Raw genomic sequence first — 23,970 nt, forward strand, 5'->3', positions numbered from 1 at the left:
GGGGCGGGTCGCACAGGATCAACAGGGTGGGCTGGAGAGAGCAGTTATGGCGGCTCTCAGTCCTGTCCCCAGGGGCTCTGCCTCTCTGAGTCCCAGCACCCGCTGCAAAGCTCAGAGAGAAAGCTGCACTCGCTCTGACCAAAGCCAGACAGTCCCGCTTCTCCCGTTTGAGTCTGGGTCCCTAAGGACTCGCCCGGATCTGGAGCTCAGAGTCTGCGACTCCCTCCCGATTGAAAACAACAACCGCGCCCTCCGCCGCCAGCCCGCTCCGCGCACTCCGCACCTCAGAATTTGACTTCAGCACTGCGCCTCCTCTGAGTGTCCGTATGCGTTTCTCTTTCCTCCTAGTTGTAGGACTTCCACTCAGCCAGCGTTCCTGTGGTTCTGGGTGACGTCCCTTCCGTTTTTTGGTTTCACTTTTGAAGTAGTTGTTCAAAGCAGCAAACTCTGGCGTTAACCTATGCCGCCATCTTGGTTCTCCCAGTTTTCTTGGTTCTTGAATACAGAGTATCCACATAGAAAATTGAAGACCAATATTAAGAATTATTCACCTGACTGGAGAAACTGCACATTTAAAAACAGCAACAACAAAACTGAACACCATAACCTGTTCATATGTGGATCTATGCATTTCTTAGTAACTGTCACCATGGTAGCAAGGCAGTTTGACAAGAGTGACTTCTTAGCACAGTACATAACATGGAGAGAGAGAACAGCTAATCACGTACTGTCATACCTTTCTGTATTTAATTGTGTTGATCCTACATCACTGACTGTTAGCCTGGGACACTTCTTTCCTTCATAGCATCAAGCATCAAGCACAGTGTTAGGAAAATACTATATATATATATATATATATATATATATATATACTGGTGGACTAAATTAAATAAATGCTATTTCTGCTATGTCTTCTTTCCAACCTATAGAGAGAGTCACCTGGCAGAAATTTGATTTTAAAAAATGGCTCCTAGGGAATCAGAACTAGGCCATGTTCCTGATTGGGTTGGCCTAACATGGATTTCAGATTGAGGAGGTGGAAGGACAGTGATTAGTACTCTAAGACACTATATTATTAGAAGAATTACATGTGAGTGATAGTGGAAGAATAGGTAAATTGCTTTTCATCAGTGAGGCCATTCCAAGGTTCAGAAGCTTTGTGTAAGGACTTGCGGTGCTGTTTCCTGGCTGCTAAGACGAGTCAGTAGTTCCTGAAGTGTTTAATATCACACCTGAGTTAAACCCCTAAGGACAGGGAGTTCACAGATTCAGCCTTCAAAATGAGGAAGCTTTCTAAGCTCCAGCCCTCACCTTTTACACAGTTAACACTCAGCCTGGGAAGCCTCCTTAGTATAACTGCTTGAGTTAATGATAATCTTTTATTATAGCCTTTTCCCTAATATATTCTTACATTTCATTTAAATTGTCCTCTATATAATTGCTCTAAATTTCAATTACTTCCGTTTTTATTTGTAATTTCACATTTGTTCTTACAGTCTTTAAACAAAGACACACCCTCTTTATTTCAATAGCCATGGTGCCCGTATTTGCTACTTAAAATCTGGGTTCCTGTAGTTTCAACGGATCGACAAAGTGTGCCACCTCCAGCTGATAGATTGATATTCTAATCATGTTCAAGGCAAGGCTGAAAACAGCTCAAGAATTAGTCTTCACAATTCTTTAGCAGTAGCTTCCAGTTGATAAAGCCCAAATTTGTCCAGTCTGGTGGATCAGCCACTAAATCATGATTATCATGATATCACCCTCACTGGGACAAACCAAGCAGGACTGGCCTCTTGTGGAACAAGCTGCCAAAGTCACTTCCCAGAGAGGAACAGGTTAAGTCCTTCCAAACCTGCTAAGGAATTTGACCTAGTTCCTTGAAGCTGAAGTGTAACTTGAAAGTATAATTGGTCTCAAATGTTTCTTTCTTCCTCAGAATTACTTTTGAACCCCTGTGAGACAGAGAGAAGGCATCTCTTTTCTCATGGGACTCAGGCCACCACTATTGATAAGAGTGACACGGTCACTATGAAATTTGGGGCACAGACAATTAATGTGATTTCATTTTATCAAAAGGGTGTTTAGGTCTCTAGTTGTGAAAGTCTAAGAATACACAAATGATGCGGTTATAACACTCAAGTCTCCTATCTCTATTTTTGCCACAATGTTTAGCACAGTGCCAGGCACAGATGCTCAGTGAATGTTTGTTGAATGAGTGAATGAATGGAAAGCTCTGCACAATTAATTCCTACCTACTTTTCCAGTTTATTTTCTATGCCCCGCCCCCCATATAGTTTAGTTTACACTCTGGCAAAATAGCTACTTAGTTTCCTAAACACCTCTCCTGCTTTCCCACTTCTGTACCTTTGTTGTTGCCATACCCACTGTCCGGAATGCTCTGCTCTCATATCCCAGGCTATGAAAATGCTACTGTTTTCTCATCTCAAATGCTACTTCCTTTATGAAAATTTTACTGATTATCTCAAGAAAAGATAAGCCTTTTCTCCTAACTCTCATAAAAATTTCAACCTCTTGCTTATTTATTATCAACTACCTTATATGATAATTATTTTTGTAGTTAACTTATTCCCATTGATTGATGTATCTCCTTAAAGTTAGGCACTGGTTCTTATTAATCTTTACAGTGACTAGCACACAGTAGACACTCAATAATTACCAGTAGTCAGTTTTGCTAATGTTATACTATGAAACCCAGCAAATTTTTCTTTTTTTAAAAAAATATATTTTATTGATTTTTTACAGAGAGGAAGAGAGAGGGATAGAGAGTTAGAAACATCGATGAGAGAGAAACATCGATCAGCTGCCTCCTGCACACCTCCTACTGGGGATGTGCCCACAACCAAGGTACATGCCCTTGACAGGGATCGAACCTGGGACCCCTGAGTTCACAGGCTGACGCTCTATCCACTGAGCCAAACCGGTTAGGGCGCAAATTTTTCTTAATAAAATCTAAATGTTGTCCTCATATAGACATTATTCAAACTCTAGAAATAGACTGAAATTGACCCTTTTGTCAACATTTTCTTTTCAGTTAATTATGCAGGGGATTGAAGACTCAGTAAAACTCTCCTTTGTATTTTAAATGATCATGGACTTGTTTTGTTCTTTTAGTGACATCATTAGCATGATTACAAGTCTTATCTTGTGCTCCTCATATCTTTTGAGTATTCTTTTCCTTAAATATGTGTCCTTAAATTCTTAATTCTTGTGATCATTCATTGCTGTCATCTTGCCTGCCTTACTAAAAGGTAGCATTTCCATCCATTCATCATTTGCATATGAGGCAAAGGTCTTCATGGAGACTCTTGGGGCTGTGCTTTCCGCATATTATTAAACATTTCTTTCTGCAGATGACCTCTTCTTGACACTTAATGATAAAATCAAATATTGTCTTCCATTTATTTAAAAAAAATTAGCCATCGTCACCTGCAAGACATTCTCTTTGAGAGGAGAGGGAGCACAAATTGCCTCAGAATTGAGCCTGGAAATGAATTGAGAAACTTCCCTCTTGAAAGCAGAAACACTGCTATGTGCTTTAATTCCTAAAACTTCTAGCCCTCCTGAGGGAGGTTTGTAATATCTCATTTGGGAGATCCTAAAACAAAGAATATAAAGAGGTAGACAAAGTTGTCCTTTACAAAATTGGGGATAATTTTTATTCTGACCAGTGTATGGGTAGCAGTCCTGGATTACAACGTTCAAGTCTCTTAAAAGCATTATTCCAGAAATAAATGCACCTCCCAGCTAAGCCCTCACCAGTTTTTATTTTAACTGAAATTCTCTCTTTTCATCACGCTCCTCTTACAATACAGCTGTGATTCTGCCTATTTTCTTTCTGTATCACTCTCTCTCACCTTTCCTCCTTTTCTAATCATACCTTGGTCCATCTTTTTTTATTCTCTTTATTCTAATTTACATCATACTTATTTAGTCATAAAATACTTTCCATTTTTAAAGTAATTTCATAGTCGTCTTGACTTCATTCATCTTTTTCAAAACATCAATTTTAAAAAAATTGATTTTAGAGAGAGAGGGAAAAGGAGAGGGAGAAAGAGATAGGAACATTGTTTGACTACCTCTTGCAACCCCCCTACTGGGAATTGAGCCTGCAACCCCAGCACATGCCCTGACTGGGAATGAACTGGTGCATTGGACAACAACACTCAACCAACTGAACCACATCAACTGGGGAAAAATGTTAATTTCTTATTGATACATGAAAATTATCTGAGTTTAAATTTCAGTGTCTATAAATAAAGTGTTATGAGAATACAGCCACACCCATTCATTATGTTTTGTGTATGGCTGCCTTTCTCCCTAACAGAGTTGAATAGTTGTAACAGAGACCATATGGCCTGCAGAGCCTAAAATATTTTTCCTATCTGGTCATTTACAAAAAAAGTATACCAACCCCTGGACTACAGCATAGTTGGATGAGACTACAAAGGGTCTAGGAGGAGGAAATATCACTGCCTAATGGAAATGGATTTTAAAAAAAAATAAAAACAGAAAACAAGCAGGCAGAACAAAGGAGCAAATCAGGATGTTAGGGAGCTTAGTCAGACCACCATGTTTTCACCTGAATCATTATTATAAGATCCTTCCGAATCCGGACTCTCCCCATCTTGTACGTTTCTCCCAGAGTTCTATTGGTGATCTACTGCTCTGATCATACAGTGTTCATCAGAAACCTCCATGGGTTTCCCCTACCTGCAGAGCTGAGTCAGGACCACTGAGCCAGGGTCCTGCATGCTCTGACTGCATCTTAGTTTTCCAGGACTCACCTTCGACAGAATCAGACACCCAGCCTGAATTTCAGGATTCTGTGCTTCCACTCATGCTTTCTATACTACCGGGAATGCTTTTTTTCTCTTCGCCAAGTGCTAGACACACTTTATTATTGTTATTCTGAAATATTTCACGCGTACAGAAAAGTAAAGAGAATAATATAGGACTATCTATGCACTAACCACCAAGCTTTGTCAGATCTTATCATTTTGCCATATTCGTTAGTTTTAACAAAGTATTACAGACTTAGATATTGAAAACATTTCTAAGTAGGCCTCTTGATGCACCCTATCAGAATTAAACTCTTCTTCCTGTGATTTCCTGTAACACTTTCTTTGTACCTCTATCATCTGACCTATTCTGCCCTTATAAAATATTGTCTTTGAGTATTCCTTATGATTATCATTCCCAGAATGGACTCTTTTAGATAGTCCAAGGAAAAGACATTTAAAATGTTTTCAATTGTGTTTATTTTAAAATGTACATTAGAAATATGTATACACAAGTATTTAAGAACATTTAGCTACAATATCAACTCCATGATTTCCCAGATATTCTTTAGAATATGGCTATTATAAAGATACTAGAGGCCCAGTGCATGAAATTCATGCAAGAGTGGGCCTTCCTTCCCCCGGCTGCCGGCACCAGCTTCCCTCTGGCCACTGGCACCTGGTACCTGGGCTTCCCTCGCAGTGGGAGTCCCTGCCCACCCACCACAGCCTGCTGGTCGGTGGCCTGGGCCTCCCTCTTTGGGGCGATCATGGAGCCCCCCAGTTGACCGCCCCGCTGGCCAGTGGCCTGAGCCTCCCTCTGTGGGGCGATCATGGGGTGATTGCCAGGCCCCCAACCAATCACATTGCACCCGCCTTGGCTGGCCTGGTGCCAGTGGGTGTCATAGCGTGTTCCTGGATGGTCGTCCAGATGGTCGTCCCACTGCTCGGCCATTAGGTTGATTTGGATATTACACTTTTATTATATAGGATTAGAAAATTATTGAGTAAATAATGATATTAGAAAAATTATTAATAAAAACATAGATGGCATGGCAAAAATTTGAAGGTTGTACTCAAAATAATTTAGCTTATAAAACTTAGCTCATTAGAACAGGTGTCCAACTTTAGTTATGTTTGTATACCCTAAGTATCCAACTAACTCAGAAGAAATGCTTATTGAATTGAATTGATTTTTCTCTGGGACAGTGAGATCCTTAAAAATTATATGGAACCTGCTAAGCCTTCTGACCACTTTTAAGACATTGAATACCCCTGACACATACGCCAGGGACAGATGGTGAGATTTTTCCCCCTTCTCCCTTTCTTGTCTGTGATGACAAGGTGTCCCAGGGGGCCGTGATAAATATGAAATAATGCTAATCAAAGTCATCTTCTGAAGGAATGAGGAACCAAGGTTGCCATAATCCTCTTATCATTTCGACAGACCAATATCAGCAATTTCAGTTTGTTAGTTTGGTCCAGCACACACACACACACACACACACACACACACACACACACACTTTTCCTCCTCCTACTTTATATATTTCTTAGAGAAATATTTCTCAGTCTCCTTAAAATCACTGTTTTATGGCATCTCTTCATTATTAACCCTGAACCATCTCATCATGTTGGCAACTGAATTTGGTCTTGAGACTTGGTAGTGAGGAATCATGTTGTTATGTAGCAACCGATGCGCAGTGTTAGCCAAATTATGTCATACAGTTACAAAACTGCTGTCCTGTCTTCCAGCTCATTGGCGTAAATGTAACCCTTTCAGAAGTTTTGTTCCTCCTACCTTAAAAGGACCTTATATATTCTCAGATATCAGAGGGTCCTAATTGTGGTGGGTGAAATCTTTCACTTTATTTCCTTCCCTTTGGTCTGTGTTTTTAGGTAGTATTTTGAGAGTGTGGGAGTGGGGAGGGGAATGAAATGCCTGTGTTTTTTGCATTGTTTATGTTGATCCATTATTTGTCTCCAAGTGGAAGAACTTCCATTGTCCCTGGCCAAAAAGAGAATAGAAGCAGGATTCACATGGTGAAAGTCAGAGATCAGCATGGCCTGGTAAATAAAGACATGTAGTAGTTCTGAAAGAGAAAAGTGAAATGTGATAGCAGAGGGTACTGAACTCAGGAGCCTATGTTGTACATTCTGCCATAATCATTTTGCAAGAGGAGGTGCAGTTTCGGCAAAATGTCATGCATGACATTAATGATATTAATTTGCACTTAATTTTATCAACTTTTAAATTATAAATGTGTGTTGATTTTATAAGAGCATAAGGATCTTTCTTACGCCAAGATTTATGTTGGTACATATTAAAGAAGCATGATAAAATATTCTGCAGGAATTTTAAAAGTTTAAGTTTGTAATCAGTGCAGGTTAGAGCAAAGTTTAGCTTTTATTCCTTTGTCTTCCAAATATAGCTATGCCCTCTGGTGGTTGTAGTTGCTAACAGAAGTGAAATACTCTATTCCCTTTATAAATGTGTCCTTTCAAAATTCATTTGTAGGTCAGAGTGCAGAAGCAAGAATAATTTCCTTGTAGAAACCATGTTACAAATAATGGCAGGTATTGCAAGATAGCTCACAGAAACCCATAGTAGTCCTGTGTCCCTTGATCTAAACCCTCCTCCTTCCTCCACTGCCCTTCTTGCTGCCAAACCAAACAAATCACCATACCCACAGTCAGTGCCACCACCACTACTATTCTGTTGCCATCACCACCAGAAGTAGAAAGAAGATGGAAGAGGGTTAGTGCTTTGAAATGCAACATCTTTATTTATAGGCACAACTTGTGCCCTGAAACCCCATACCTCTTCTGTTGCCTTCAAAAGGAGTAAACCACCTAGAAGGAAACTTAAAGGTCCTCTTTGCCTCTCTCAGAATCTTGGGACAAATATTAAGCAAATCTTACTTCCTTTTCTCTTGCCCCAGTCAAAGGCCCTCTTAGTTCTCCAGAGTCAAAGTCACCTTCCAAGTAGAGGAAGGCAATAAAAAAGGGGAAAGAGACCAGAAAAAAAAAAAAAGGAGAAAAAGAAAACCCTTTGACCCAACGTTTCCCCAAACCTACAAGCCACTTTTATCAAATGCCTTATAGCACATTTATTACTGTACTCTCAAGTATTCCTACACACAATTGAAAGATACTACCAATGAGTGAGAGTCAAATGGAAATATGTAAAATATGTTTATCAATTATAGGAATGTTAAACTTTTCCCTCTTTACATAGTATCTAGATTATCTAGATTTCAGTAAAATGAAGAAATTCATTTCCTCTCACACTATCTGTGAATCAATTAGGAACTCTGTAAGTATAGAATGACTACATCAGTTTAATCAGTTTGTTATTAGCTCTTCGAGTCAAAGGCTGAAAAAAGTTTACATGACTAAAAAATTTTCTGTCTACCCTTGGGAAGCATATTTTCCACAAAATATTCATTTGCATTGATAGTGTCAATTAGATCCAACAGTTCTTTGTGGTGGTGAGCAGCAGAAATAGTTACTTGTCAATTAAATCACCTCATGCTAATGGGAAATAGGATTTTCAATTTAATAACTAAATGAATCTGTTCTTCAGTGCTAGAGATATCAAGGGTCTCTGAGTCACCCAGATTGGTTAAAAAAATAATAATAATAAATAAATAAGGGCAGTACTTATTAACCTCTAATTTCTCAGCCAGCTTTGGTATTATCTTAATAATCATAATAATGAATACCATTTACTGATTCCTTACTACACACCAGATACCATGCATGCTATGTGCATTACCAACCTTTTCATTCAAATCTCCTAACAATAGGTTATATTATCTTTCAATTGACTGAAACTTAGAGATGTTAAGTATCTTCCCAAGGTCCAAAACTAATGCAGAGCTGAGATTTAAACTCAACCATTTTGGCCTCAAAACACCCATGCTCTTACCCCCTAATATATACATTTGTTTATTTTTAATGGTAGAGCTAACTACTGTGAGTGAATTTATTCTTAGAGGGGGTGTGGAAAATGGCAATGCTTGCATTGTAAAGGTAGTCAGAGTCCAGAATCTTGAACCCAGCCTGAACACTAGCTATATGTGTTTATCTTTTTGGTGATCCTTTGCTATTGATGTGATTTTCATATTCAAAATTTTTTGACAATTACATCTTCTTAAAAATAATTATTTTATGGTTGAGGTTAATCAAATGTAGCTGATCAGTAATAGAGATGAATTATTTAGTGATTTTTTTGGTTTTGGCAACAATGCAAAAAATACACAGCAGAAAAGAACTATGATAGGATAACCCTTCAAAGTATTACATTTTGGGCTTTCCCCCATCTCCCAGACTGTACCAATGAATAGACATGTGTGATAAGAAAATCAAGGTGACAAATATTCAACCAAAAGAGCTACTGACTTAGAAAGATTCGGGTACATTCTGACAGAGTTTTTGTTCCCAGAGATAAGTTAAGTACGTTCTCAGAGCAAATAGAGCTGTGAAAGAGAAGAGGTGACATGGACAAAAAGGCAATGCTTGGGGTGAGAAACCACAGTCCCCTTCTAGAGCCTGCATGTCACTAGCCTAGGGCACTGCTTAGAAGGTGAGGCAGAGCTGAGTTGATTCTCTCATTGTTATTCTGTAGGTTCTAACATTCCCCAGTAGTCAACCCACTGTCCATCATTTGTCCAGTTTGAAGTGTTGCTTGCCTGTGTCCCAGAATTTTCCTATTTTCTGATTCACTATCTGTTGGGAATAATCTCCTACCCAACAACCCAGGACACTCATAAACACTATTTTGTTGTCCTTTCTGTCCCCAGATTGAAGAGTAGAAGCCTTGTAGTCCTGGATGGGTGATGGTGGAGAAGGCTTGGACACTTTGTAGGGTGATGTTGGTGATACCAGTTTGGTCTAAAGAAAGCAGGATTGTTTGGAATCATTGTGATTGATTGAGCCAGGACAGCAGCCAGGACAGCAGAGGAATGCATGACTCTGTTACAGAGTATTAAGAAGTGTTCAGAGTGTTAAGCAGAGAATTCTAGAGCTGGGAGAGAACTTGGAGAGCTTCTATTCCCAGCCTTCCATTTAGCAGAGGAGGCCCGGAAAGGGTACCTGACTTGATCAAGGTCAGGTAGCTGGTTAATGGCTCAGGCTGAACCATAAATAAAATGTTCTGAGTGAGCTTAATTGTCTCTACTGCACAGCACAGGCAAATCTGGCTTGGGAGCTCTTTCTTTGGAGGCATTTCTCTCTGATACTCCTTCAGGTCACGCTAAGTTGAATGGAGGGTCCATCTCCTAAGTTCTTCGAAGCGCAAATTCAATAATAGCTCACAATGATTCCAAAGTTTTGTTTTGGATTTAAGTTAGTTTATTGCCATAAGATATAGTGAAGATATTTTTTTCACAGTTGGTAGAGCATAACTGCTTATAGACCAGCGGTTCTCAACCTGTGGGTCGCAACCCCTTTTAGTATTTTATGCCTTTAGGAACTTTTTAAAGGGAAACACTAGTTTTTAGCACCACTTTATGTATGTCAGTGTACCAAAGTTTCTCTTATGTGGCAGATAAAAAATGTTAAAGACTTCTCTTAGGGATTGATGGAACATTCAAATAAAACCTTTGTTTATGGGACCCAGGGATAGCCAGGTACTAAATAAATAAAGAAGTGTTTCTCATAAATATTGATTTCCAATGAACATTTTATACTCAATTTTTAACATTTCACACATTGTTTCTGCTCAACCAATTTCAGGACTTCATGAAAAAGCTGAGTGGTCGGCTGGGTAATAGGATAACACAAGGGAAGCCTTTTTTCCAAGGCTGGTATGTGAATAAAGTACCTGCAATCATAAAAAGAAATAAAATAGCTTTAAAAACAGTAATTTTCACACTGTTCACATCAGTATGTACACTGGTCCAGGGTTATTGGGTGTGGGAGTATTGATCATGAGAGTCAGCCAGCATCCTTAACTCTCCCACCTCCCCTCTTACTGACCCAGAAGCTCTCTGATATGTGTGCCTTTCAGCGCATTGAGCACTTTACTTCTGCCAAGGAAGTGAACTTCATTAATAATGCACCAGGCATTGAAGCATTCATAAGGAAGCCAGGACTGCCCTCCCCACAGTGTGAGCTGAGGCCCTGCTTCTTGTTTTCTCAGGCAATATTCAGTGGGGAGTTGAAATGGAAGCCAAAGCTGTGGTGACCACTAGGGCTGAGTTAAAGAGCGGAGATTAGAGTTCTTCCCCATGGCCTCAGGAAAAGTATAGGGCCAGGGGAATAGACAACAGGGACAAAACCTTTAGCTATTTCCTGGCTTAAGGGATGGCTTAAAGAATTGGTTCTTAATCCTGGGTGCACATTAGAATTACCTGGAGGTTTTTTTTGTTTATTTGTTTTGTTTGTTTTGTAATGTCCATGCCCAGACCCCACCTCAAGAAAAACTGAATTTCTATATATGAGACTTGGGTATTAATATTAGTTTTATATATATATATATATATATATATATATATATATATATATATATATATTTAATTGATTTTAGAGAGGAAGGGAGAGAGAGAGAGAAATAGAAACATCAGTGATGCAGGAGACTCATTGATTGGCTACCTCCTGCACCCCCTCCCCCTACTGGGGATCAAGTCCACAACCCAGGCATGTGCCCTTGACTGGAATCGAACCTGGGATCCTTCACTCTACAGGCCAACGTTCTGTCCACCGAGCCAAACCAGCCATGGCTATTAGTATTTTTTAATAGTTGCTGTGGTGATTCTAATGCACAGCCAGCTGAAAATCACTAGTTTAAAAAAAGGGTCACAAACCTAAATTAATTGCCCACAGTAACATATTAGGAGTAAGGGTAAAAGTAAGGATAGGGGAAACAGTGGCAAATTATACGGTATGTTATCACCTAGGAGGGCAGCTGCTATTGAGCTCCGGCCAACTATATTGTCATGGAAAAGTATGGCACTATTTTTTGCCAGTACTTCTGATTTTTAAATGTGCATAAGTAATTTTTAAAAATTGGGTTATGTAATACATGCCACAACACGGATGAACCTTGAAAACATTATGCTAAGTGAAAGAAGTCAGGCACAAAATTCTATCTATTGGAAGAGACCATTGATATGCAACGTCCAGAATAGGCAAATCCTATTTTGAGACAGGAAATAGATTTGTGGTTGTCAGGTTCTGTGGGAGGGGGTAATAGGGTATGACTGCTTCATGGGTATTAGGTTTCTTTGGGGGTGATGAAAATGTTCTGCAATTAGATAGTGATTATGGTTGCACAGCATTGCAAAATGTATTGAAAGCCACTAAACTGCATACTTTAAAATGGTGAATTTTATGATATATGAATTTTACCTAAAAAAAAAAAAAGTGAGGAAAAACTTGGGTTGTGTGAACCAACTCAGAGCAGGCCAAACAAAACCCTGTTATAGGAGCCAGAGTGAAACCTATATTGTAAAACCACATTGAGAAAAAAATACAGGAACCACAAATTGGGCTAAATTTTCTTGAAAGCCAACCTAAGGCTGCAGTGTATGCCTCCACATCCTTTTATGTCTCCGTGAAAACTGGTGGCAAAGCTGTGCCTGCTGCACCCTTTTCCTCTTAAGTCAGACACAAGCTGGTATTTTTCCTTGATCGGTGCTGATGCAGGGCTGTACAGCTAAGTGCACTGGGCTTGGCCAGCCTATAAATAGAAGTAGGAACCCCTGAGGTGCAGAACAAGCTGGCTGATGAAACCAGTGCTTGCTATTCCTGCTCTTTCCTGCTGCTTTGTTACTGAGAGTAAGAGGGGTAAGTGAAACAAAAAAACACTAATAATTGTTTATTCTTTATCAATTTCCCCCCAATGATTCAGTTGAATTCACAGTCCATCATTTTTCATCCCTTTCAGCAGTGTTTGTTACTCTTAATTCTCACAGCCTGTTATAATCATTACAACTTTCATGAGATACTGGCTGCAATAAATACAATGAATAAGAAACAGTTCTTCAAAGAGAGTTTGATGTTCCACTAGTCTTTTCTAGCCTGTGAATATATTTCAGATGGCAGGGGTTCTTAGAAGTCCCCAAATCCTGCCTTACCACCGATCAAAGTGAAATATATATATATAAAAAATAGAATTAGTTGGCTGTGCAGTTTTGCGTGAAGATTAGAAACAATTGGATTTTAACTGCAGATTAGATTCAGACTTCTTACCTGAATTCTTCTCTGTAGTTATTCCTAATGTACTCAGCTAAAGTCTTGCTGTACTGCAGGCAGCTCTTGAGGATGTAAAACTGCTGGTACAGCAGAACTGCTTGGCTGGGACTTAACAGCTGAAGTGAAGCTGAGAGTCCCTTCACCAGCTGTTTCACAATACTGGCCACAAACGTAACCTAGACAAGGAAAACACAGTTACACGTAGGCGGCATGCCACCCATAGAGCACCTACTAGTATTTCAGCTGGAGCCTCAACTAGAAATCTAGGCTGAAGCCCACACCACCCTTATGCCAATGCCCTTGCACTATTTCTCACTGAAATGGTACTCAGAGCATAAGACGACCGACCAGCTGGGTTTACCAGTTGCCCCCCGACAAGCAGAATCAGAACTAGTACTGACTGTCAAGGACATTGGGCTCCAAAGTGGAGAGAAAGCACTGGACGCAGAAGTGGAAACAGAAGGGGAGCTTGGAGAGGTAGGTCTGTGGCCTCCTGCAGTTGGACTGTGGTTTCTCTTTTACTGTTAAAAGTAAATGGCTGACTTTCAGAGAAGGTTCTGCAAGGCAGTGGTCCTTAAAATTTAGTATGCATAAAAATCACCCAGGCAGCTCACTAAACATGCAGAACCCTGGGCCTCGCCTCCAGATATTTACCGTAGACAATCCTGATGGATTTGTTCCCTGCACCACACACTGAGAAACACTAAGTGAGAACACAAAGAAAACGGGGCCTGACACAAGCAAGTGATGTTGATGTCACTGGTCGCTGGGGTTTTCATCAAACCCCACTTATGTTATCATTTCTTAGGGGGAAAATACAGTGGAAAAAGTAGCAATAGTGTGATTTTATTGGGCTCCTGCTTCTCACACACACACACAAAAGCAAAGCTGTCATTCACAACAGAACCAAATGTTAAAAAAAAAAAAATAACAGTGGATTCTACAAGTGTTGTTTTAATTTTTGGGGGGTGGTTGGGTTGCATTTTCAAACTACTATCCATAAATGTAGGCTACTATAAAAACAGAAAGGAATGATGGTGCCCTTTCAAGCTCCAACCAGCAAGTCACTCTGCACGCCCATTAGGTAGTATCAATAAATGTGTCACCTTTTCTCCTGATGTTGCTGCTGGCCCTTTCTAAGTGAGTTTTCCAGATCCATTTGCACATATTTACTAAATATTGTGTCAGGCAAACGCAGATTGAGGTCAGAGAGTCTGGAGCAGTGGGACAAAGCAATGCCCGTTTGGAGATTAAATTTTTAACTTCTTCAGCAGCTTGCTTTAGCCAAGTAGGAGAATCAGCCAGAACTGACTGAGTGTGCAGGTGTATTCAATGATCCCTACAGTTTCCTTGCTTGTAAATTTTTCTCAAATGATCTATTTCTGCCTGTACTCTTTAGAACTGGGTTAATATGGAGGCTTTCAACAGTGTTTGTGGGGGTTTTTGTTTGTTTGTGTTTTTGCTACTCTTCATCCTGACATGTTTTACAGTCACAGACTGGCCTCATACTCTACTCAGTTCCTTTGGTGAACCAACCCTAGAGGTTGATAAAGAAACTTTCCTAATGCTTGGAGTCCTTAGGACCCCAAATTTCACACTTCAATTCAGATGATAGGGTTTGCAGCCACAGCACAGAAAAAGTGTCTTGCATTTTGCACATACGAGCTTCTGTTGCTGTGAATGACTATAACTTTGACATTCCTCAATGTGGGCCTGAGACTGGTTAGGGTCTGTGTGCAATCCCTGTATAATGCAATTAGCTGTACTACTGACAAATGCAGCCTCCTCTGGCTCCAGCCAGATTTTTGTCACAGGGATCTGGCATGAGAATCTAGATTTCCTAGGACAGACTTAACATCACTCTAGAACAGTGATGGCGAACCTTTTGAGCTCGGCGTGTCAGCATTTTGAAAAACCCTAACTTAACTCTGGTGCCGTGTCACATATAGAAATTTTTTCATATTTGCAACCATAGTAAAACAAAGACTTATATTTTTGATATTTATTTTATATATTTAAATGCCATTTAACAAAGAAAAATCAACCAAAAAAATGAGTTCGTGTGTCACCTCTGGCACGCGTGTCATAGGTTCGCCATCACTGCTCTAGAACAACAGCTCCAAGAAGGAGCCTACTGATGGTCAATGGAGGCATGTTTGTATACAGAAAGAGAACTTATTACCTCATGTTAAATCCTCCATTAGCAATGAAAATTTAGTTTGGACAATTACCTTTTGAAGAGATTGCCAATTAAATGTCTGGTGATTGAATGTATACATGCATGACTAAAGGAAACTAAGTTTGGGGAGATGAGAAGAGATTAAGGAATAAAGCCTTTATTCAAATTAATTAAATATATATATATATAGTTTTAATCCCCTCACCCGAGGATATGGCTTTATTGATATTTTTTTCCAGAGAGAGAAAGAGAATCATCAATGTGAGAGAGAAACATCGATTGGTTGCCTCCCATACATGCCCGGACCAGGGATTGAACCCACAACCTAGGTATGTGCCCTGATGGGGAATCAAACCCATCACCTTCTGGTGTATGGGAAGACACTCCATCCAACTGAGCCACCTGGCCAGAGCCAGCAGACATTTTATTGAACGTCTATTACATGCCTAGCTCAACTCCTACCCTCATGGCACTTGGAGTCTGCTGAGGGAGAATGACATATCCGCCATGATAAACTAGGTTATTCTGTGGTAACAAATCTCACAAAATATCAATGCTTTGCTTGAAACAACAAAGGCTTATTACTTGCTTATACTTTGTGTCCCTACTGGGTGGTAGGGGGTTCTGCTCATTGTAGTTACTCAGGACCATCTGGAATGTTGCCAGTCACCATGCCAGAAGGAAAGAGAATGCAGGAAAGCATGCACTGGCTCCTAGACCTTCTGGCAAGAAGTGACAAGGCTACTTCTGTTCACATTCCATTGGCAAAAGCAGGAGCAGAGACCCACCTAACTTCAGGTGGGATGGGAAATACAGTCCTGGAATCTTGTGTCTAGAAGCAGAGAGAGCCAGAATATGTGTAGGCACTAATGGCTACCATAGGAAAGAAACAAATAATAACACAAACAAATGTGAAATTCAACAGTGACAAGTCCTGTGGAGGAAGGGAAGATGGTGACATGCTGTGTCTACATGTGCCTATAATGGGAGAATCTGACTTAAAGGTCAGAGGACCATCTACCCACTCCACTCAGGAAGGGGTACTGAGGCCTGAAAGATGAGTAGAAGTTAACTAGGTGGGAAAGAGAGGGAAAAGCATTTCAGACAGAGGGGTAGTAAAGGTCCTATAATGGAGGTGGCGGTCTTAGGGTTGGGCAATGGGTAAGAGACGCAAATAGCTGGGAAAGTGAGGGATTAGATGAGGCTGTAGGGCCATAACATGTATACCTTGTAAGACATAATAAGGAGTTTAGTCTTTATTCATTATGTCATTTTGAAAGATTTAAAGCAAGAGATGACATAATCAGATTTTTATTGTGAATAGATCCCTCTGGCTGTAATCTGGTGGAAAGGTAGGGGCAGACTACGTAGATGTGATTATAGTGTCAAGGAGAGAGTGACATTATGGACTGGAATGGTGGCTGCTGGGACAGAATGCCCAGATGTTATAGTCATACTTGCCAACTCCTACTTACTATTTAAAATAAATGTTCATTTTTCCCACTTAATTACATAGCCAGTATTTTAATATTCTGTTTTATATATATATATCTTAGGATTTTTCATCAAATAAAGATCCCATTTAACATGTTGTTTCAGTACCTTAAACATTCAGGCTCCAAGTATAAAAACATTCTATTTTAATTAGATAATAAAATCATCAGACATATAGTTTGCTCCTGTTTTACAAACTTGACCACTTATAGAGAAAATGTGTTTTATTAATTAAGCACAAGAGCATCTGTTTAATAGCCTTGGGTTTTGTTTTCATTTCTAGATACTTACTATGGGGGGATGACTCTGTAGCACGGACATCATCCAGCTAAGAGCAAACTTGATTGACCCCAATCCAAGATTTCCCTAAAAGATGCACGGAAATAAACCAGTTATATTCATGGGATCCAAGTTGTGCCCAAAGGGACACTCATTCTCAAGTACATTTTATCCTTATTTAATCAAATCTTTTAAGTCAGTATTTAAGAAAATAAGCTAGGTGAGTGCTTAAGAGCAAAAATAATACAATTAAGTCAGCCAATCTTGGAGACCATCTCTAATACAAGCATTTTAAAGGTATATTATTAATCATATGATATATAATCATATAATATACATACATAATAGTTGTGTGATATATACTAATCACAAAATATAATATGTATAAGAAATATATATATATATATATATATCGTACCTGCTGAAAGACCAGAAGTATCTCATATAAAAGTGCTGTAGCTGTATCTGTATATTCCAGGATAAGCTTCTGTAGCTAGAATTTTAAATAATAATTAATGCAATATCATTGGCAGAACCAGAAAATGGTCATTTCTCGTAGTTCCTTTTATGTACTCATAAAAAAAATTTATTAACTTAAAATACAATTAGTGTGACCAATTTTTCTGTTTCATTTGCTTTAGTCATTCTCAAAAGAGTAGCTCTTGAAAAGACAACACATTTAATAGTGGCTAAGAAAGTGGGTTAGGGAAAGAAGATACAATGGCCCACAGAACTAACGCCAAAAAAAAAAAAAATGCACACTTCATTTGCAAAATCATTCAGATCAACAATCCTACTTCTTTTCAAAACAGTAGAAATATGCTCCCCAGAATTCAGATAAGAGACTCAGAAATTTAAGCTTATGTGCAACTTGAACTATAACTCCTGTAGTATGGGTAGATATAGGGCTTAGAGACATTTTTTTTCTCTCAAGAACTCCAAACAGTGTTGAGGCTGTCTTCTAGCCCATAGGCCACTTGGTGCATGAGAACTGTGTCTGTGGGCATGCTCTAGGCCAACACATTTTTTCCTCACAGTAGTCTTTGCCAGGAAGAGCTATAGTTTGAAATCGCTCCCTCTAATAGACCTTGGAACAAAAATGTGTATATGACCTGCTCATGGCCATAGTAATAGCCCAGGTGCAAAAGAGCAGCAAGTCCAAAAACAGGAAACTCAGACCTATCTATTCTGCTCACTAGATATTTTCATATTTTGGAAATACCATAGCCAAAGCAGATCAGTTAACCCCAAACCAAACTGCTTATTTTCCCTTTCAACCTATTCTTCTTATTGTAGTTCTTATCTGACAACCAGACCTGAATCTAAAAGTCATACATCTTCATACTTTATTTCCACATCAACCTATGAATTCAATTTCCCAAAAATGTCAGGAATCTAGCCTCTTTATAACTGTGATCCCTTTTATTTTCTTCATTTACTTATTCAATAGATATGCATCAGACTCTGTAGTGGGTGTTGGGGATACAATGGAGAGCAACAAAGACATGGTCCCTATCATACGGAATATACAATCTAGTGGGGAACATACATCATTCTAATAAATGCATAGTGGCAAACCGAGGTAAGGGCTATAAAAGAAAGATACAGGAAGTGAGGAGAGCTCTAAAAAGAAAGCCTAGTACCATTTGGGGGTCAAGGAAAGCTTCCTTGCGGCCCATACCATCCCTCACCTGGACTACTAAACTAATTTCTAACAGCTCACCCAATCTTTACTCTTTAATGTCTAATCCACTCACTCACTCCACTGTTGAAAATGGTATTCTAGATGCTCCATATATAATCTATAATAATATATTCATGTTATATTTGACTAACCTCTGTTTCCCCAACCAGACTATAAACCAGTGGTTCTCAACCTTCTGGCCCTTTAAATACAGTTCCTCATGTTGTGACCCAACCATAAAATTATTTTCGTTGCTACTTCATAACTGTAATGTTGCTACTGTTATGAATCGTAATGTAAATATCTGATATGCAGGATGGTCTTAGGCAACCCCTGTGAAAGGGTCGTTCAACAGCCAAAGGGGTCGCGACCCACAGGTTGAGAACCGCTGCTATAAACTAATGCAGACAGAGACTGTGTCCATTTTGCTTCTTATTTGGACCCTATTGTCTAGTACACTGTTTAGCTAATTGATTCTCAAATGTTTATTGAGTGGATGAGTGAATTTAAGAGTTTTCTAAAACATAATTCTGTTTATATGTATAAGAACTATCAAATCATGTCCCATCTTTTCAAAAAATTCTGTGTTGACCTGCACAAAATAAACTAATAAGCTGATTTATTCTATCAGAATAAGTACTTTCTAGCAAATTTTTTTCTAATGTTTTAGTAAAACCTTAGAAGAATAAGTAGCTCTTGTTGAGTTTACACTACTTAGGTAAGGAAATGGCAAACTAAGACAAGAGAGGTAACCTAAAATCTCTAAGACAGTGCTTTTATACCCAATAGACTCCTTACTACAGAATTATATATACATACATATTTTGTATAGAGACAAACAGATTTATCTAATGTCTATAGAATGCTAATTACTTTTTTAGTATACATACCAGATATGTATACTAAGGAAATTATTCATATAAAATGGATATATTAATGTTGACAAAATAGCTATCAAAGTTTTAAGATTAATGACAAAATAGTTATTCTTTGATTTAATTATATGTCTATGTTCTGCAATGTCACAGTCCACATTAGAAGACAAGAAGCCAGGGACCTTATATATCACTAGAGGCCCAATGCATGAAATTCATGCAAGAGTAGGCCTTTCTTTCCCGGCTACCCACACTGGCTTCCCTCTGGCACCCGGGACCCAGGTTTCCCTCACAGCCCCGGAAGGACATCCAGTCTCATTAGTATGTTTTGCTTTTATTATTATAGATATTTAATCTATCCCAAAATACTCATCTCACCTCAGCATCCAGAGTTGTCTCTACTAAAATTGAATCAGCCACCAAATGGATATCAAACACAGGACAAGATTCTGGAATCTGAGGCTTGCTAATTAAAATTCCCAAGAGATTAAATAGTGTTCCCCTGAAAAATAAATAAAAGGCAATTAATGAGTAAAGTCTGAAAAGAGAAACAGTGAAGCCAAGTTTGCAGACACTGAATAGAATTATGCTTAAAAGTACAAAGCATTGTAGACTGTTCTTCACTGAGCTTTTGGATCCTTGGACATGTAGACAAATGTCTAGAGATAAGACATTTGAATGAAAATATAATTTCTTGATCTTTTAGCTCAGCGTAAATACAGTTTTAGAAGTTCACATAACTTGGAAAGCTCAGAAAATCTGGATTTAAGGGGAAATTGGGTGATCTCAATTCTAGCAGTATTTTCCAAAGGGGTTTTTTTTATGGATTAACAATTTCAGGCAACATTATAGTAAGTAGATTGTGTTCAAAAGAGGAATGAGAAATATTTGACTTAACCAAGTTCACTGGATATCTTTACTACAGAACTTCTCAGAGGCTTTAATATGCTAATGTTCATGCCCTGTATATCTCCAGGACAAAGAAACAGTGTAAAGCATTTTTTAAAATATGTTTTTATTTATTTCAGAGAGAGGAAGGGAGAGGGAGAGATAGACACATCTATCGGCTACCTCTTGCATGCTCCCTACGGGGATTGAGCCCACAACCAAGGTATGTGCCATGACTGATAATCAAGCCAGAGACCTCTTGGTGCATGGGATAATGCTCAATCCACTGAGCCATGCCGGCAGGGCTGAAGCATTTCTTAAAATGCCTATTTGATCACAAGTTTTTTGATTCTAGAATCCTTTTTTAGACAAAGCATTTCAGAGGGTTTCCTGTTCTACTAAAGACCACTGGCTATTAAAACTAATATTAAGCCCTGGCCAGGTTGCTCAGTTGTGTGGAGCGTCATCAAAAGGTTGCAGGTTCGATTTCTGGTCAGGGCACATTCAATCAATGTTTCTCACACCGATGTTTCCTTCTCTATCCCTCTCCCGCTCTCCCGTCCCCTTTCTCTCTAAAATAAATAAATATATCCTTGGGTGAGGATAAAAAATAATAATAAATAATTAAACGTTAGGTCTTTTGCTTTCAAATTCAGTGTACTGTCCACTAACGTACAGTAATAAATATCTTAAATGTTATTACATGTTTGAACAGTATACCGTGTGATTCGAAAAGAAAAAGAAAAAAATCATAATCCAAACGGAGGAGCCTGAGATGCTGGGTTAATAACCCCTTCTTCATATGTGTAGTGCAATCCATGTGTGCTTGAACAGGAGCTGAAAGCAGATGACTAGAAGTACAGTTGACTAACTGATGACAAGATCAGAGTAGCTTTGACAGGTAGGAGTAATAAAAACATTTCAAATAGGATTGTATAAAAATTCTCTATAACCGTAAGCTTTCCTTTCATAATGGATTAAAGAAGACTATAAACAATCCCTGTTTAGTAATAGTTGAGGCTTCTTGCTCTTTTTACAATCATTGAAATCATTACTATGATTAGAAGTTCATGATTAACAACAATTCTAATAAAAATGTAATTCCCCCCCTTTCCTCAACTCAAAAAAACAGATCTAGTTCTCATATCTGTAAAAGAAGAATCATGTTAGTTAGCACACTTCTCAAAAAAAAAGCAGGATATGTCCTATGGATATTTGCTCATGTTTTATTCAGCTATTTAAAAATGGACAATCTTCATGCAGTGCGGCCTCCTCATCAGGCCCATCAACTCCAGGGCCACGGGGGCCACTGGCAGATTCAAATTAGTTCCCAAGTAGTAAAAATCCAGCCCAGGAAGACAGCCATCCTATCGTTCCCCCCCCCCCCCGCGCCCCCCCCCCCCGCCTGGAGTCCTGGTGAGGCCAAGGAGGAGGCCCCCAAGAAAGATGATCAGCCCAAGGCAGAAGAAGCAAGAGTGGGCAAGGCCAGGGAGGCCCCGAACAGCCAGACAAGGCCACAAAGGCCCCTCCTGGAGAGCGGATAAATACCGCATGATCTCACTCATTTGTGGAATATAACGAACAACATAAACTGATGAACAAGGACTGATCCAGAGACGGAGAGGCATTGATTGGACTGTCGGGCCTTGGAGGGAAGATAGGGGAGGGTGGGGGTAAGGGGGAAAGATCAACCAAAGGACTTATATGCATGCATATAGGCCTGACCAATGGACACGGACAACGGGGGGGGGGGGGGGGGAGGGGTGAAGGGTGAGGGCATGAGCGGGTGGGGGGAGGGTAGAGGGTAATGTGGGGATAAGGACACATATGTAATATCTTAATCAATAAAAAATATATTTAAAAAAAAAAAGGCCCCTCCTGGTGCCAGTGGGCCCCATAGAAAGCCAAAGGTTAAAGGCAAAAAAAGGACAGCCCAGCAGATGCCAAGGCCCACAGGAAAGCCAAAGCTAGGACTCAAGTTTAAAACCCATGGTCACCAAGGGTGAAAATGGTGTGGCTTCCCCAGCAAAAAAGAAGATAGGGAACAAGGTCCTCAAGGTCTCTTTAAAGTGGTCTTTTAAGAGGCCACTGCCCAGGGTGCCAGGAAAGGGTCGAGGACGAAGGCTGCTGCTACTCCTAAGGACAATGAGTCCAAGATGGTACCTGTACCACTGATCAGGAAGACAGAGGTCCCCAAGGGCCCAAGAAGGCCTGCCATGTCCACCAAGGCCTCATCATCAAAAGAAACCAGTATGAAGGCAGAAGCCAAGAGCTAGAGGTGGGGTGGAGAGACACTAAGACTCAGAGTTTTTATTCCCCCAAAAAACATCACTTACTATAACCTATTTATCAATAAAGAATTTCCCCCCTCACAAAAATTAAATAAATAAATAAATAAATAAATAAATAAATAAATAAATAAAAATGGCCAATCTTACTTTTAGAAGACCCTTCCAAAACTAGCAAAATACTCCATTTAGAAGCTTTTCCTGATACTAAGTTTGAACTGACAGTCCATTCACTATTATATTTAATTATAGTCCTTTATTTTCAGCCACAGCTTCTTTTCAAAGTATCACATACCTAAGGCTAACGCTCAGATTCTGGTTCACTTGCTGTGATAATATATGACTTCAATCAAACAATACTGAAACATAAAAGGACTGTGGTGCGTTTCAAGAAGAATACAAGGAAGTGGGGTTGAACTAATAAAATCTCCACTTATGAGAAAATAGAGGAAAATACTGAAATGATTCAATGCTTTTTTTATTTGCTCAAATGGAACTTAATTTGTAATCTACCCTTTCTGCCAACTCAATTTAAAATCCACTAGGCCAATAATAGATACAAGAAATTTTCATCTAAGTGGTAGTTTCATCCTGAAAATAAAGACTTACAGGAATGACATCACAGCCTTAAAAAATGGTGCCAGCAGTTTGATACTTTCACTGTTTAAATTGTTATTATTTCCAATGTAAGAATTTTGAATGTATAATATTTTAAAATATAGACTTTGAAAGGCAAATTCAGCCTGGCCGGTGTGGCTCAGCAATTGAGTGTCAACCCCAGGAATCAAGAGGTCTCCGGTTTGATTCCTGGTTGGAGCACATGCCCAGGTTGGGGCCTCGAAGCCCAAGGGGTGGCATGCAGGAGGCAGCTGATTAATGATGTTTCTCTCTCATAGATGTTTCTATCTCTCTATCCCTCTCTCTCTAAAAAAATCAATAAAAAACATATTTTAAAAAGAAGAAAGGCAAATTCATAGCCTCAGATTTCAGTGTATAAAAGGCAGAATTCTTATATGGCTTCCAAGATTTCTGCCCTCTTGTATGTACACTCTCTGTAACCCCTCCCCCTTAAATTTGGGCAGGACTTGTAAATATGTTACAGTATCACCATGATGATTATACTTTGTTAGATGAAAAAGGTGAAGGGATTTTGCATATTTCATTAAGGTTCCTAATTAGTTGACTTGAGTAAATCAAAAGAAGGTTATCCTGCAGAGACCTGATCTAATCAGGTGCACCCTTTCAAAAAGAGCTTAGCTCTTTCCTGGGCTCAGAGGTATTC

The 23,970-nt window shown here is 39.3% G+C and overlaps 1 protein-coding gene, 1 long non-coding RNA gene and 1 pseudogene across 3 annotated transcripts in view; 2 read left to right on the forward strand and 1 right to left on the reverse strand.

The window, feature by feature from the left end:
• Positions 1-23,970, forward strand: part of LOC132227865 (uncharacterized) — a 94,114-nt gene that overhangs the window by 15,528 nt on the left and 54,616 nt on the right. The window lies entirely within an intron of this gene.
• The window catches only part of C2H12orf56 (chromosome 2 C12orf56 homolog), a 61,459-nt gene continuing 47,959 nt past the window's right edge, over positions 10,471-23,970 (reverse strand). The window contains exons 9-13 of the mRNA XM_059683491.1: positions 19,891-20,014; positions 17,372-17,446; positions 16,966-17,040; positions 12,999-13,177; positions 10,471-10,629 (exon numbers count right to left, since the gene is read on the reverse strand). Coding sequence (XP_059539474.1) covers positions 10,503-10,629; positions 12,999-13,177; positions 16,966-17,040; positions 17,372-17,446; positions 19,891-20,014 — 580 coding nt within the window. The 3' untranslated portion in view covers positions 10,471-10,502. The remainder of the gene's footprint in view (positions 10,630-12,998; positions 13,178-16,965; positions 17,041-17,371; positions 17,447-19,890; positions 20,015-23,970) is intronic.
• Positions 21,658-22,676, forward strand: LOC132226171 (histone H1.8-like; annotated as a pseudogene).

Source organism: Myotis daubentonii, chromosome 2 (assembly GCF_963259705.1).
Source record: "Myotis daubentonii chromosome 2, mMyoDau2.1, whole genome shotgun sequence".
Classification (NCBI taxonomy): Eukaryota; Metazoa; Chordata; class Mammalia; order Chiroptera; family Vespertilionidae; genus Myotis; species Myotis daubentonii.